Source organism: Kryptolebias marmoratus, linkage group LG9 (genome assembly GCF_001649575.2).
Source record: "Kryptolebias marmoratus isolate JLee-2015 linkage group LG9, ASM164957v2, whole genome shotgun sequence".
NCBI classification, from domain to species: Eukaryota; Metazoa; Chordata; class Actinopteri; order Cyprinodontiformes; family Rivulidae; genus Kryptolebias; species Kryptolebias marmoratus.
In genome coordinates, this window is record NC_051438.1 from 16,690,528 (window position 1) to 16,706,384 (window position 15,857).

General features: G+C 40.4%; 1 protein-coding gene across 4 annotated transcripts; it reads left to right on the plus strand.

Annotated features, from left to right (window-relative positions):
- Positions 1–1,453: 1,453 nt before the first annotated feature.
- On the plus strand, positions 1,454–15,093 carry bicc2 (bicaudal C homolog 2). 4 transcript variants are annotated; one of them, XM_037977274.1, is made up of 20 exons: positions 1,454–1,734; positions 3,458–3,504; positions 3,805–3,874; positions 4,800–4,879; positions 5,036–5,197; positions 5,290–5,343; positions 5,555–5,770; positions 5,864–6,115; positions 6,340–6,471; positions 6,756–6,945; positions 8,099–8,229; positions 8,332–8,528; positions 8,991–9,084; positions 9,586–9,625; positions 11,439–11,602; positions 13,467–13,674; positions 13,769–13,932; positions 14,404–14,503; positions 14,592–14,718; positions 14,822–15,093. In XM_037977274.1, coding segments are annotated over exons 1-20 (2,673 nt in total). In that variant the 5' UTR covers positions 1,454–1,490; the 3' UTR covers positions 14,823–15,093. The 4 variants fall into 4 exon arrangements, with proteins under 4 accessions (XP_037833202.1, XP_017282598.1, XP_037833203.1 ...); XM_017427109.2 differs by having other exon boundaries at positions 14,592–15,093; XM_037977275.1 differs by having other exon boundaries at positions 8,120–8,229; positions 14,592–15,093.
- The last annotated feature ends 764 nt before the right edge of the window (positions 15,094–15,857 follow it).

Below are 15,857 nucleotides of genomic sequence, written 5' to 3' on the forward strand. Positions count from 1 at the left end.
TGAAAGGCCCTTCAGAAGTATACATATGAAATATTCTTTTCCTCATTGTATTTTTCCTGCTTAATTTCTTCTTTTCCTTCTGTAATGTTTTCTTTTTCGCTCTTAATTTCTTCTTAACTACTGCTTAATTTAATATTTCAAAACACATTATTTATTATCTAAACAAATATTTTCCTGTCTATAGTTCCTTCTGTACATTATTTACAATCTGCACACTTTATGCTGTTCTAACTGTTCAATTATCAAAACACTCAGTTTGATCAGAAGTAGGTATATAACTTTTAGGTTTTGTAACTTTTATACTTTTTGAATAACTTAACTTTATTTACAACTCAACTTTATTTTCCATTGAAATACACCGAGATCTTCTCATCATTCTCTGAAATCTGCTCCTGGTTTTGCCTTCTGAAGCTCCTTTTATGCCAATTTTAGCTTTTAGCTCCAGTTTTTCTGATTTTAGCTTCTGTTCTGCTTATTTTAAGTTGAACAATTCAGTTAACACTTCATTGTTCAACAAATTTTACCACTCAGCATTCAAATGCAGTTACTGTCATTTATTTTGTGACCCTTTGGAAAAAATCCCAACAAAACAGTTCCTTATACCAGAAGCCAAACGTTTAAAGGAGACAAATTATTAATAAGCTTTAACAATAAAATGTTGCTGTTTAAACAAATATCATCACCATTACTGTTCGCAATGGTTGTTTTTTAAAACAATTTTTGCAACATTTCCTAGTCACATGGTTTATTTTGTACAGGTAGAGGTAAGGATACTTCTTCTCCACTAATCAGGATTTTAGTTTTAATCCCAAAGATTGTTCTTAACTCCAATCTCTGCAACAACACACTCCTCTGCTCTCCTTCAGCTGGACCTCTGGAATCTGAGGCCTTCTGCGTCTTATTTCAGAGGAAGGGGAGGGAAGTCAGAGCAGAGGAGCAGTGGATGACTGGATGACCTGGTTGTTTTGTTAGCTGTGCGTGCTGCTGTGAAGCTGGTTTCCATGATGTGTGTATGTGTGTGTGTGACTTGTTGGGATGTGTTCTCTTCACAGTGCTTCACTTTCTAGCCGGATCATCTGTAGATGTTGAACTGAAGATTATTGGGGGGACGTAGGGGGTTCAGGGGAAAAGTCACTCTCAAGTTGTTGATTTCCTTCAGTCTCTCCGGAGTCACTGGGATGGAGCAGACACTGCGGGAGAAGTGGCTGATCTTAAGCACCCTTGCAGGGAAATCCAAAGCAGCAAATCCTTCAAGTCTCAAATGGCTTAAAGGAAAAAAGAAAGAGTCAGATTTGTGCACAAAATTGAGCGTAAGGAGGCTGAGGGGGATTTTAAAAAAAGGAATGGGGTGGTGAGGGTGTGGGGGGGTTCTTGTCCCCCCCCTCTTTTCTCTCCCTCTGTTGGTCTCCTTGGTCACACACATGCACAAACACTCTTCTCTCTCTCACACACACACACACACACAAACTGACGAGGGCTCAGTCCTGCCTATGGCCACCAGCATCATGGAGAAAAGCTCTCCGGTCTCTTCGGCCGCTGCAGCACCCCAGCAGCCTGACTTGGAAGCTGACATAGAACCCAGCTCAGCAGCAAACACTGAGCCCAGAGAGGAGAAGGAGGATGAGGAAGAGGAGAAGGAAGGAGGAAGGGCTGCTGTGGGGCAGAGCTTTGATCTGGAGTGGGTGGAAGAGAGGTTCAGGATTGACAGGAAGAAGCTTGAAACCATGCTGTATGGTGAGTGAGACGGTTTTTGTGGCACCTTTATCACCAAATTTTGCCGTTTTGGACGCATTTTCAACAAGTTGTTTCCACTTATGCCTGCCTCCTATGTGTGCTGACCCCTGTTATCACCTGAACCAGCCTCTGCCAGGGCTTCCAGCTGCCTGCACCTTTGTTGTTCCATCAGTAGCTGCCATACATTAAACTCCTGTTGCTGCGGCGTTTTGATTTATGACCCGCAGTGGATTATGCATTCAGAAGTCTTTTTATCCCTTCTGTCTGGGAAGCAGAGGTAACTGCCTCTGTTAGTTATCGCTCCCTGGCAGGTTTATGACAAATGCCTCCCTTGTGTCACTGGGGGAACTCTGTGACTGTGTGCTATAGTGCTGGAGATTATGTTTGCTCACAGTAACATGGTGCTTAAGTGAATTCAGTTCTGATAAGTGCTGGTTGTTTTTAAATGTGTGCAGCTGACCTTTGTCCAAAACTGAAGTGTTGCTGCTTATCGTTTGGCAAAAGGTGAAAGGTGAAGGCTGACAATAAGGTTTTTGCCCATGTATATATGTATGTGTGTGACTCTTACCAAAATATCTCATGAACCAGTGGACAAATTTTAATAAAACTCTCAGCAAGTAATCAATGGATGTACATCTACAGCTGATTAACGTTTGGAGACAATCCAACTCAAGATAGCTGCCACAACCAACTGACCTTAGAAAGCAGAAGAAAATCTATAATTTAGTCATGTTTACAGATATTGTGCTAAAAGTTGATGCAATTGTAGCTGAGAATCATTCCCAACACACACTTCAAGTGCTACTCATTTTGTGAGATTTTTTTAATTAAAACTCTAGCATTAATTGTTGGAATCAACTTTGTTTGTCTGTTAACAAGATGATCTCATCAGTCACTTGACTGATTTTAATAACACATTTAGAAAATAATAATTGGATGTGCATTTACAACTGATTTACCTTTGAAGTAAGTCCAATTTAAGACGGCTGCTACAACTAACATTAACCAACACAAAACTGGCTACAATTCAGTTGATTTAACAAATATCGAGCTAAAATTTAATGTGGTAGTAGCAGAGAGTCAGTCCCAACAAATACTCCATGTGCTATTCATTGCACAAGAACTTTGTCATTTCTCAACATAAGATGATCGCAGTTTAAAACTCTGGAACGAAAGATGGCGGGTGATATGCATTTCTTCAAGGACTCTTTCTGCCTTTGTGATTCTATCTTAGTGTCGCAGTAACTATTTTAAGCTTTTTGGTAAAGTGGGGAGGTTTTTTGCGTCAGCAAATGCCATTGCTGTCTCTAGCTTAATTTGTGGTTGTCTTCCCAAACCAGCACCTTCTTTCTTGCTCCACCTCACACTGTTCTCTTCCCATTCCTCAGCTCCGGCCAGCGTAACCCATAGTGATGATGAAGGAGAGAGGGGGGTAGGCGTTCCTGAAGTCCCCCCTGCAAACCCTGTAAATGTCACCATGGAGCGATGGCCTTTTAAATTTGTTTATGTTTCCAGCAACCTCTTGTTCCACTTGCTTGGCAAATTTCAACCTAGTCAACACTGAACATGTAAATGTTTACACAGACATGTTTTCCATTGAAAACATGTGGCGTGAACAGAACAACAAAAGCTGCCGACCAACACAGTGTCTGCAGATAAATCTCTGATTGGTATCTGCAGATTTGAGATTTATTCTGTTGTTTTTCTGCTCTGTTTCCTTCAGCTCCTAAACAAGATGATGGAGAGACAGGAGAAGAGTTTTTTGAGAGAGTGAGTCAAACTTCTCATTTTATTAGTAAACCAAAAGACAAATGAACAAAGAAAACTCGTCTTCTCTCCTCTGTGGTAATCACCGGTGCTTAAAGTCCCCAGGTTAAATACAGCTCACAGATCAGTGACAACAGTTTCAGATTTCCTTCTAGTCTGCATAAAGTCATTGCACGTTTATAGAGGTGATAATTGTAGTCTTTGAAATGCAAATGAAGCATTGTCCTCTGAGATCTTCTGTGTGTTTGGATGTCTGTTCTAATTGTGCATACAATGACAGCACCTGCTTTATTTCCTCTGCAGGTGATGAGAGAAACCAACACACAGGTTAAATGGCCATCCAAGCTGAAGATAGGAGCCAAGTCAAAAAAAGGTGGAAAAACTTACTTTATTCACACAAACACTGCTTTTCCCTTCTTCAGTCTTCAGTTTCTACCAAATATCTTAGTCAGGTCACAAAGGCAGCAGGTTCAGGAGGGAGACCCAGACATCCCTCTTCCCAGCGACACACTCCAGCTCCCTCAGGGGATCCTAAGCGTTATCAAGCAGAAAGAAAACATAAACCCTTGAGTGAGTCCTGAGTCTGCTCTGGAGTGTAGAGTGAAGAAGCCCCTTTCTTTATGACCTAAAGCCACCTTTCCAGACTGTTCTGCCTAAAAAGTAACATTACCCTGATTGTTTTAGTATTTGTGCTTCCAAGGCCAGACTCTCGGACAGCTAATAAGTAGCAGTAGACTGTTTACACATTCTTCTAAGTCTCAGAAAAAAAATACACGATTTATGCAGTAATGACATTTGTTCATTTGATTGGGAAATCTTTTGAAATGTGAAAAAGGAATGTTGATCATTGATCTATTAAAAAAAACAGTCAAATGGTTTAACAAACTTTGTTTCTTTGTGTCAGAACTTTGTAAGTCCAGCAGACAAGAGAAAAAAAGAACAACAGTAAAGATAAACTTAAAGTTGAGAAATAACCTTTGTACTTTTAAGATTTAAGCCAGCAGTTGTGCATTGCTCACTGACTCCTGACTACATCAGCTGCCTCATTGTCAACCCTTTTCAAACATCACCACAACCTCAGGTGACCTTTAATGAGGAGCTGACCACTGACCCTAAACTTTTCTGGAGAGGATGGGAAATGTGATCCCTTGATAGTTGGAACATACTTTCAAATCTTTTTTTTTTTAAAGATGGGGATCACCACCCTTTGTCACATGTATTTTACATTTTCACAAACTGATATACTTTACTAAAATATAGACAAGTGTTTGACACTGATATCCATGTTTCACATCTAGATCCACATGTAAAGGTGGAAGGGAAGAAGGCCAATGTTATGGAAGCCAAAAAGAAGATACTAGAAGTGCTGGAAACCAAGGTGAATGTTGTCAGCAAGGCACAAATTAATGCATGCTTTTACATGTGTTCAAAACCCTCCAAAATGATATAGGCTGATGTAAAAATGTCTCATATTGTTTAGCACCCAAGAATGCATGAAGGCGAGTTTTAATATCTATATAAATATAAACACCAGGTTAACAAAGTGACTCTGAAAATGGATGTGGCCTACACAGAGCACTCCCATGTCATTGGAAAAGGTGGTGGGAACATCAAAAAGGTGATGGAGGTCACGTCCTGTCACATCCACTTCCCTGACTCCAATCGCCACAATGCTGCAGGAGAGAAGAGCAACCAGGTAGACGAAAAGCCACATTTAAACGACACACTTATTACGTATATGTCTGGAAGGAAATTCAGTTATATATCAGTTTTTCTATTGTTTCTCAGGTTTCCATTGCTGGGCCTATTGAAGGGGTGGAAGACGCCCGAAGGAGGATAAGAGTGAGTGGTCAATCTGAGCGGGAATTTTATTTGTCTTGACACTCAATTCTTTACACCTGTTAGATCCAGAGATCAATGCAGTGATCAATTATATGACAGGCACAAAAACATGCTTCATTTGTCAAAATGCCACCTGCTACTGTCTCTCTTAGCTTGTCACCGGTTTCTTCTTCACCTCTTCCTGCTGTGTGTTACTTTATCACACTTTTAGGACCTCCAGCCACTGTCACTGACCTTTGACCTGCCAGTCAGCTTGGTCCCCCAGGCGTTGCCAGATGCAGGCTCCCCACTCATCCAGCAGGTGGTGCAGACTCTGGGGGTCAATGTGAGCTTTAGGGCCGTGCCTTCCCTGCCTCAAGCTCAACCCTCCTTTTACGGGGGCTCCTGCATAGTCTGGGGGCTGCAGGGCAACGCAGCTGCTGTCAAGGTTAGCATAACTGGATTCATGCTTTAACCTAAAGTTTAGCCTATAAATCCTGCATCATGTTGTAACAAGTACATTTACATCATCACCTACTAGAAGGCAACCTGCATCCTGATGGAGCTCCTTCTTGGGTCAGAGGCTACAGGCGGCGTGGTGAGCAGCCATCTGGATGTCACCGCTCAACAACATCTGTTCCTGCTGGGACAAAATGAAGCACACTTTTTGAGTGTCATGCACAAGACCCAGGCCCAGATCATTCTGCCGGACCTCAGCGCTCCTCAGAATCCCCCCTCACTGCTCATCCAGGGCAGCCCTGAGGGTGTGTGTCTGGCTCGGCAGCAGCTCATGGTACATTAAAGCATTTGGATTTGGTTTAGGTGCCAATTAAGCACATGAGCAGGTTGATTAAGCAGGTGTTTTTCCACTTGCATATTTATAACACAGTTTTCTGAAACTGTACTGTGATGTGTAATGCAGATCTATCCACTATATCTGTTTTTGCTTCTGCAAAATTGTACTAGGCTACTTCATCCTTTTTTCCCCATTCCCTGATATGTGTGCACAACATCTAGGACTATCTGCCAGTGTGTTTGATGTTTGACATGCGTGAAGACGGCGAGGCAGATCTTTGTAAACTGGCTCAGATGATGCAAAACCTGGGAGTCTTCATTAGTGTCAAACCCAAAGTGAAACAGACCAGCAAGGTGAATGTTTTTCACATTGACTTGCTTTTTTTTATTGCAGGCACCCCTCCAAAAAGAAGGTTACAAAAACAAACAAACAAAATGTTTTGTTGGATGTCAGTCCTATCCATGTTTGCAATTCACATTTAGTCTAAGACCAGAATTCAGAGCTCATGCTTGCTTTTTTCACTCTGTTAGATTAAAACAACTCTTTTCATTTTAGATTTGGATGTGAGTTATTCTCCATGTGCTGCAGTGGGTTGGATACTAATGGAAAAAAATCTTTGTTGATGAATATTTATTAGTCAGTAGTGGTGAAAGGTTTGGAAAAGAACATCTCCTGCCTGTATGAGGCCCGTCGTCTCCTCTTGGGACTTGATGCCTGTGAGACTGCCAAGCTATCTACGCCGAACCCTGACCTCATGATACCTGGCACTGGACTGACCAACTACTGGCTCAACATGTTGCTGCAGCAGCTTCGTCTCTCTGACCAGGGTGAGCTTAAAAAGTCTGAAAAGACTCAACTGTGTAGGATTTAACCGCACAAATGTTTCTCCTCATTTTTAAATATTCATGAGAGGATTTAAATGCAGGTTAATGGTTGATGTCGTATATTTATTTTAAAAATCCAAAGGTCTGCCAAGGGAGGAAATCTCACAACAAAACTAAGCCAACACAAAGCTGACCTGAGCAAAGAACAAAAGGCCAGGTAGACATGAAGGAAACAGCACACATCAAACAAAACCAAAGAGCGCATAAGGCGATAATTAAAATAGCTGCAGGTGAGAGCTCAGTAAAATCTGGTGACAAGATGATCTAAAGACACAAAGACAGTTCTGAAAACATCTGGGGCAATAATATGATATGGAAACTAAATTTGGAAACAAATACAGAACCCAAAACTAAACAGACAAGAAACAAAGCTCTCAAAAGCAACAATAAATCAAGAAGAAATCTTTTCAAACAGAACCAATACTTATAAATTATAACAAAGCTGGTTGCAGTAATTTATGTTGCTTGATTAAAAGAAAACACTTTTACTATTAGAATGATGTAATGATTTTCACATGAAAATAAATGGATGATGGTTTTAATGAAGAGAAAAGATTCCATACTTGTAACAGTAAATGGAAATGACTGTAAATTGACTTTCTGTTATTCTTCAACATATTGATTGGTTTGGTCAAGGACAGTTTCTGAATGTTGTATTTTGTGCTGACAGAAATACTGAACAGTCATTGATTGATTCATTTATAATATAAAAATGACACAGAGTCACAAAGCTTTCCCCTACAGAAAAAAAACAAAACAAAATCACATAAATTTATTATGTTTTCACATGTGCTTCCAAGTGGAAAACCATGAGATCACATTGACGTGTTGACAATGTTCCAAAATCACATAGAAAACATGGAAAAAAAGTGTGCTTCACTTGTTAACTTCATTTATTTAATTTTCAACATGTAAAGTTGGTATTTGTTGTTCCAAATCCACATGCACCAAATTATATCTCATTTGTTTAATATGTTAACTTAGCATTTTCACATATGAAGTTCATGTGATGTTTCTGCAAAGGTTAGCCTAGAAAAGTTTTTTTTTTTTACTATAACAAATCCATTTATATGTTGTTTCTCTTCTTGCTGATCAGGTTCTTCTCCTGCTCTAACAGAGATGCTGACTGGTACCAAGCTCCACCCCTCGCCTCCCCCGGGCCTCACCCCTCCTCCCGAAGAGGGCAGGACAGGACTGAACAGACCAGACAGCCGGCCGCTGGAGAAGGTGCCTCCATGTTAATGTTCAAAATGCAACCAAACAAAAAGAAAACACACTTGGCTCAGCTTGATAGGAAAAACCAAAACTGATTTCTGCTCTTTTTCTCAGATCCTCGAAAACGAGTATCAGTCTGACCAATCAGAAGACGAGCGCTCTGAGGTCGTGGTGATGTCACCGTCTGAGGTGAACGACAGCCTCAGCAGGGTGGGGTTGAACAGTCGGAGGGGGAGTCTCCAAGGACCAGAAATCACTAAGATACTCAGTCAGGGCAGACGTCACTCGACAGGACAGACGCCAACATACAGGTGAACGGTCACAGATGTTTAACTAACTTCTGCTGTAGGTATCCCTCACTAACAAAAACTCACATTCAATTAACTGTAACTGTAATCAACACAAGAAGCAGAGTCATAAATTAGTGATTCAACGGTCGACCTTATGGAGACCAAGATGTTGCATCCAGATGAACGATGAGTCATCATTTTTCACCCACTGCAGCATGATTAATATGAAAACACTTACCCCCACCCATTTGTAGCTCTCTACACAGAAAACTTTGTGCATTTTAAGTAAAGCAACTTTTTAACACACTTGATCACAAATCTTCATGACTGTCTTTAAATCTTCCCACATGATTGATATTTTTGTCAGTAGTTATAGGATTACAAGCCCTCAGGTGTTGTATACTGTCCTTGCTCTTTCTCTTAACCTTGTTTCCTTGTTTTTTTAAAAAAATTTTCTCCTCGTGTACCTCCTAAATGTGCCAGGTTGCTAAACTCGGAGGCCGAGGGAGGGAGGAGCGAGTGGCGGAACAGCCTGAGGAGAGATCTGGCTCAAAATCTTCCCGCTGATTCATCCAAGGTAGAGGTGACAATAAGCAGGAAATGCAGGCCTCTATTTCGCCAAGATTTCAGAGGAGTAATTCTCAGCTTACAGACAAGCAAATCTCTGTCAGCCTCGTGGCACAGAGCGTGAATGAGAATAACAAGAGCCAAGCTTCACTTTTGTTCCTTTTTAATGTCAACAGAAGCTGACAAGTCAGACTGAAGGTAGCATTTCATTCACGCTGTTATGTAATGTATCGATTCACATCCTTGACCACAGTGGAATTTGATTTTGAGAATCGACTTTTGTGTTTTGTTTTTCTGTCCGTTCTTATTTGTCATCTCTCTTTCAAAGGTTACGCCAAGGTGGATTAACAAGTTTACTGCCACAGCCAGCAGAGAGTTGCGTTTCATGCGACTGTTTGTTCCTGCAGTAAATTAGGTTGCTGCTTTGTATATCCAGGGGCATCCAAAAGGGAAGGAAAAAATCAATTTCATGCATTATTTACCTTTTCTATTTGCTGTTTGTACTTTGTAGGATTATGACTATGAGAAGAAGAAACTGCTGGCAACCAGAGGTTAGTGGGCCTAAATGTTTGCTTCTTGTTGTGCCTTGGTTTGAGATACATTCTGCAACTGGTTGTTGATAGCTGTGATTAAAAAAAAAACAAAACATACATTTTGGAAGGTTTCAAAATAAAGTGGGCAAAATGACTTGGCAGTAAGCTTGTTAAAAAAAAATCTTTTAACTTAATAAGTGTTTTTTTTTCAAAGCACATTGCAAAATGCCTTTAAACTCAAGGAAAAGATCATATTAGCTATCAATATGCACATTTTATTTATAGTATTTCTTAAAAAAATCTATTATTTCCTAATGTACGACACATAAAATTACAAATTATTCATGAGATTGTAAACATTTTATAAAGCATTAACAATCCTTTATAAAACAGTTATAAACCATTATTCTTACACTGAAGCAGACTCAGTATTCGACGAGATCAAGTGCTGCATTTTATTCATTCAGGTAAATGTAATTTATTGCTAGTTGCTCAGCTGACTTTTTTAGATAAATAACTTTATATGCCAAAACAAACTTTCTATCTACAAATACTCATAGAGCTCACACTACTGTAAATGTTTGATATTGAAAGTTTGAATTATGAATAAGTGAATAAATTACAGCACTTGCTAAATCGGGAGCCTGCTTCAGTGTGTGAACCACTACAAATGTTTTGAGGCTGGACTTGTTTTAAGATGGTAGCTGTCCACTTTGGTCTGAGTTTCAGACTAGCCAGTAGCTTGTCAGCCTGGTTAGAATGAGAGTTTGTTTCTCCAAACTGAGGTGGTTCAGACAGCTATGTGGAACAGGTAAGATGATACCTGTTCATAACTTCGCCACAGAACTCCACTTTAAAAGTTCTAAACTATCCCTTTAGACAAGCAATATAAGAAAGCCTTCTGTGGTTTATTCAAGAATAATATCGTAACAACACACCAATATCAGAGGCAGGGGTTTGATAGAGTAGGCTCATTTCAGTGCTGCTCTCTGCCAAGACAGCTGATGAAGGAGACCTGCTTATGGTCTACTCTGTGCCAAAGTTATAATAAAGAGGCACTGGCACTCCCACCTAATTCACACAGGGCAGCTACACAATGCAGACACCCTGCGCATAGATCCAGTCACCCCTCACACACGTGCAAAGAGACACGTAGTAACCGCTGCCTCATCCATCATGCTGAATGAGAAATACAGAGGAGATCTGCTGCCAAATGCCACCAAATTCCCTCAGTGTTGTTTTATGGGATTATGAATTAGCAGTTTGAATGGGCCATCTGCCTCACAGTCATTAAGAGGCCCATATGCCAGTATATGAATGGGGAATTTGCTCACACATGCACACACAAATGACAACCCCACTAGTAATAATCCTGTTTATTTTGCACTTTTTGTGGAGTGCCGTTGCCATTTATATCACACAGTTACATATGGCGGAGACCTAGGGTTTGTCACTGGAGTCTTGGCAGTTTGAGTTTTATAAAAAGAAAAGGACACATGCTGGCAAGAAGTAACAGATGAACCCAGCTTTGGTAATTCAGAATCCTAAAGAGGATGTGACTATCCAACAAAGCACTTTCATGATCGATATTAATATTAATAATACCAGTGTGTGCATTTTCATACATCTGCACAACTTTCTGCAAGTCTCAGCACATCCAAATAGTTCCTAGTAGTTACTAGTGTTAATTTAAACAGCATCACTGAATAATTAAAACAAATATGCTGTAATTATATTACTAGATTAACAAATGTTTGCTGTCATGTTGGGCCTTAAGCCAGTTAGTCTATACATTTTCCGCTCTTGATTTTCTCTGGTGTGGTGTTGTCAGCCATGCAGAGGAAGCCTGTGGTCACTGAGGTCCGGACGCCCACCGACACCTGGAGTGGCCTCGGCTTCTCCAAGTCCATGCCAGCTGAGGCAGTCAAGGAGCTCCGCAACATCAGCCGGCGCAGCTACAAACCTTACCTGAGCACGAGCAGCAACCAGCAGCAGGTAAAAATAACTCTCACGCTCCGTTTGATAAATGGGAAAATTTAGATGCTGTAATTTGGGCAAATTGGAGCTCCTTTATTATTTGTTACACAAGAAATGGTCCTAAAAGCACTTGGATACTTTGTTTGACCATTTATGTGGTTACGGCACACATTTGCTGAATCATTGCTTTGATAATACGTTACAGTGTCACTACATTTAATAGCATCCAAACAACATAAGTCTTTTTTTTGCCAGGATCTTGCACTGATGACAGGAAAATTGGGCCCTTTTTTAAATTCTTCTCTAGAATATCCCAAACATTTTCAGCAATAATAAGACCTGAACACTGGAGGCCATCATTAGAAAAGAAGTATATTAAGGTAGTTACCGCTTCTATTTTTACTGGCAGGCAATAATTTTTTTGCCCATATCTGTATGTGCGATTGTCTATCTGTTAGCAAAATAACTCATGAATTACTGGACAAATATTATTGAAACTCTCAGAAAAATATTATTTGGATGAGCAGCTACAAATATTTAACTTTTGGAGACAACCTGATTTAAGATGGCTGCCATGCCTAAGAGACTCTGAGCGTTAACAGATCACACAACATTGTTGTTTAAGATGATGGCATGCAAAATGGCGAGCGATATGCATTCCCTCAAGAAATGCTAGTTTTTTAGAAAGTTTTTTACCAAAACTTCAGGTGAATTCTGATTTGAACCAATACTTTTATTGCTCCAGGTTTATTTCATCTTCAGGAATGATGGTTCACCTCTGTCCTAATAATGCATTGGACAGTTTCTAACCTAATTATAGTAGTTAAAGCAATTTTTGTTACTTTATTGTTTGTTTGATGTGCTTAACCCAGCCAAATTAGACTAACATTTTTTTTCGCAACCATTAGATCTGTGTTTTGAGTTGGTTATTTAAAGAATGAGAAGCTACTCACTGCATCAATGTTAAGTATTTTGTAATTAACTAAAACACAATATTTACTATAGTACTGTTCCAGTGTACAGGCTCTTAGACATTTGCTCAGCTAAATACAGGAGGTGACCTTTTTGACGGCCAGCCAGAGCAGTAGATTGAGTTTTGTTGTACATGCACTTGAGGTAAATTTTCTGTCGTGCTTGTTTCACTGCACTGCAGCCTCATTTATTGCCACCAACCTTCCAACAGTTTGCAGCATTTATCTCTCTGTGTGGTAAGCGCTGCCAATTTGCACGCTCAATTACCTTGGATCCGATACCATCATCACGGTCAACACAGCAACCTGTTTACCTGACCTGTTTTAGCTAATCTTTCTGGCACTTTAAAACATTTCCGAAGCCTGCTCTCTGGCAGCCCCGATTTCACACAAAAATATACACACCTGAGGAGTTTGTGAGCACTTGCAGCCATTTGTCTTGCAATTTTTTGCACATGTGGAAGAAAAACAAAATGAGTTTGATGACTAAGCAGTACATGCTGCTGCTGTTTGAAATATTTGCAAAGACAATGAAAGGCCTTGCTTTCCTTTAAGGAACGCATTTCAAGCCAGAGTTTTAGACCAAGATCATCCTTTGTTGAAAAATGAGAGAGTTGTAATCATTTTGGACAAAACTTAAAATGGCATTATGCACAATCATGTGAGATAATATGCTCAAAGTACGCATTGTGAATGACTTTCAGCTGCCACCACATCAAATTTCAGCTCAGTATATTTCATTAAAATTTGTTCAGCGGTTCATGAGATATTTTGATAACTGACAAACACAAGCCCACACAGTCAAGGGCAAAAGCATTGTTGCCCGCCTCTTGCCTTTAGGTGGTGGGTGATAACAAATGTTAGTGAATCTTTAACACTGTCACTGTTTCTCTCACCGTGCCTTCATTTAGTCCTGGGCTGCTCAGACAGGAAAGGTGTGTAACGGCAGCGACTCTGAAAACTGGAGGGACAGACGTGGATCCACATTCCATCCTGTGTCTTCTTCCTCTCCCTCTCCCTCCTCTCCAACCTGCCCCTCCTCACCTACTTTCTCCTCTTCCACCTCCTCCTTCCCTGCATTCACAACCTCACTGAGCAGAGGCAGAAACGACAACTCCTGTAAGTTGCACCAGCCTTTAAAGCATGACAAAATGAGATGGATTGTTTCCCCTCACCGACTGCTATCCTTCGACCCCTGACCTTTGATGCTCAGCTGAAAGCTTTGTCAGCAGCAGCTACTTTGAGGGCTTGTGCTTGTCGAGGAGGGCGTCGACCTGCAGTCAGGGGAGCACCTCCCCCCTCATGATAGATGACCTGCCTGAGCTGCTCAGCCAACTGGGATTGATCAAATATATCGATGTGTTCGAGGAACAAGAGGTAAAACACGAGCAGTGAGACGAACACTTCATAACCTGAAAGATGACATAAAAAAACTTTGATAAGAAACAATACTGAGATTTTATGAATTCATTGCTGGCAATTTTGTATTTAGGTTTTATTTGTGGATGCATTTCATATATGATCTGTGATCTTCATATTAAGAAAGAGGAAAGTAATATAAGACTTTTCTTCTCTTTTCTCCCTTTTCAATTGTGTGTTTTTATCTTTGGCTTTGTCAGACGTTTTGCTTTGGAAAGATTGTCATTGTAAAACTGGATGAGTAAAATAAATTAAGTAAAATGATATGAAATCATTGTTCACATAGGCAGCACACAGATTTGTGGACAGGTTGGCTGCATGGGAGAAGCTGCTGCAGAGCCTGAAACACACTCATTCTTGTTCTCCAGTCAGAGGATTCATGTGTTGTGAATGAACATCATGATGCAACCTGTATCTGTACTCAACCAGATCGACTACCAGACATTCCTCACTCTGTCCGATGAAGATCTGAAAGAAGTAGGTGTCTCTACCTTTGGAGCCAGACGCAAGATGCTACTTGCGATCTCAGGTAAGGACCTACTGTCCTACGGCTTGTTCTTCTTCTGTGCTAGTTTATGTTTGTCTCATTTCTCAGAACAACTCACTCTCTGATCCAGACCTGAACAAGAGCAGGAGGAGGCTGTCCGACACACCTGCTGTTAAGCCTGGCTACCTGGAAGGAGGCGCGAGTGGCAGACTTCCTCGACTCATGGATCTGACAGCAGCAGCTCAGAGTAACCACTGGTGAGAGGAGACGCGAATCGGCTCAGAGCTCCAGCAGACTCATGCAGAGGTCATCTGTTAATTAATGCACTGATGCTGCTGTCGTCCAATTTCTTTTTACCAGAAATGAAGAATGGAAGCCCAAAAGAGCAGAAAAAGATCATGTAAAGATTTAAACCCAGCACCTTTTCTTATGCAGCAAAAACCCAAAGTTTTTTACGCCACTCAAGACAAACCCAAGATTTTACACAAACAACTTGTATGCAGCTTATTTGTGGTATTTTTTTATTGGAATAAAAGTGCCTTACCTATGCCAGTTAGTTGCCTTGACTAGTTTAACCTCTTTGTGTATGCAGGTGTAAATAGATTTTACCAAAAGAAAATGGAATTCCAAAATTAGCAATGAATAAAATGGTTTGATATTTATTAACTCTGTGAATTTGAGTTTTTCTTTTTTAAGAAAAAGAGACAAAATACCACTGTGAATGAAATGCAAAACAAATCTACAGCACATATATTTTTGATTAAGTGGCTGATTAAGCTTCATAATATATTTATGAGTGAAATTCTCATGCAACCTGTCACTGGTTCTCCACTCAGAGCTGAGAGCTCACCACTAGAGGGCACTGGTGTTACATTGAGTTTAAAACACCTAAGTCTCATGAAAAATAATGGATATGTTTCAAAACTAAATATGTTTCTGTTGACAGCAGCATTACAGTTCCTGGTGTTCAAGCTGGGGTTAGCTTTGAAATATATACTAACAACAGTCAGAGACATGTAAAAATTAGGGTAAAAAAAATACCTGGAGGCAATATTTCTCTGATTTTAATTTCCTGCAAATGATTTTTTAGTGAAAGACTGACCCCTTTAAAATGATCTCTGTGATGTTGTTGTGTAACACGTGGAAGTGAAAGATCTTCTGCTTGGGGGCATGAAGGGAGTCCGACATGTTCAGGAGCTCCACGGGCTGCCTGGTACAGTGTCAGTCAGGCATGAAAAAGAGAGTGAGGGGAAGTGGTGGGCTGTGACCGATTAGGGAGAGATGATCCCTACTTATTACAATGTCTCTGCCAATTACATAGACAGGCTTTGGACCAGTGGTCCCCAAATCTGGTCCTTGGGCTCTGGAGCACTGTTGGATTTCTATTCTGTCAGGT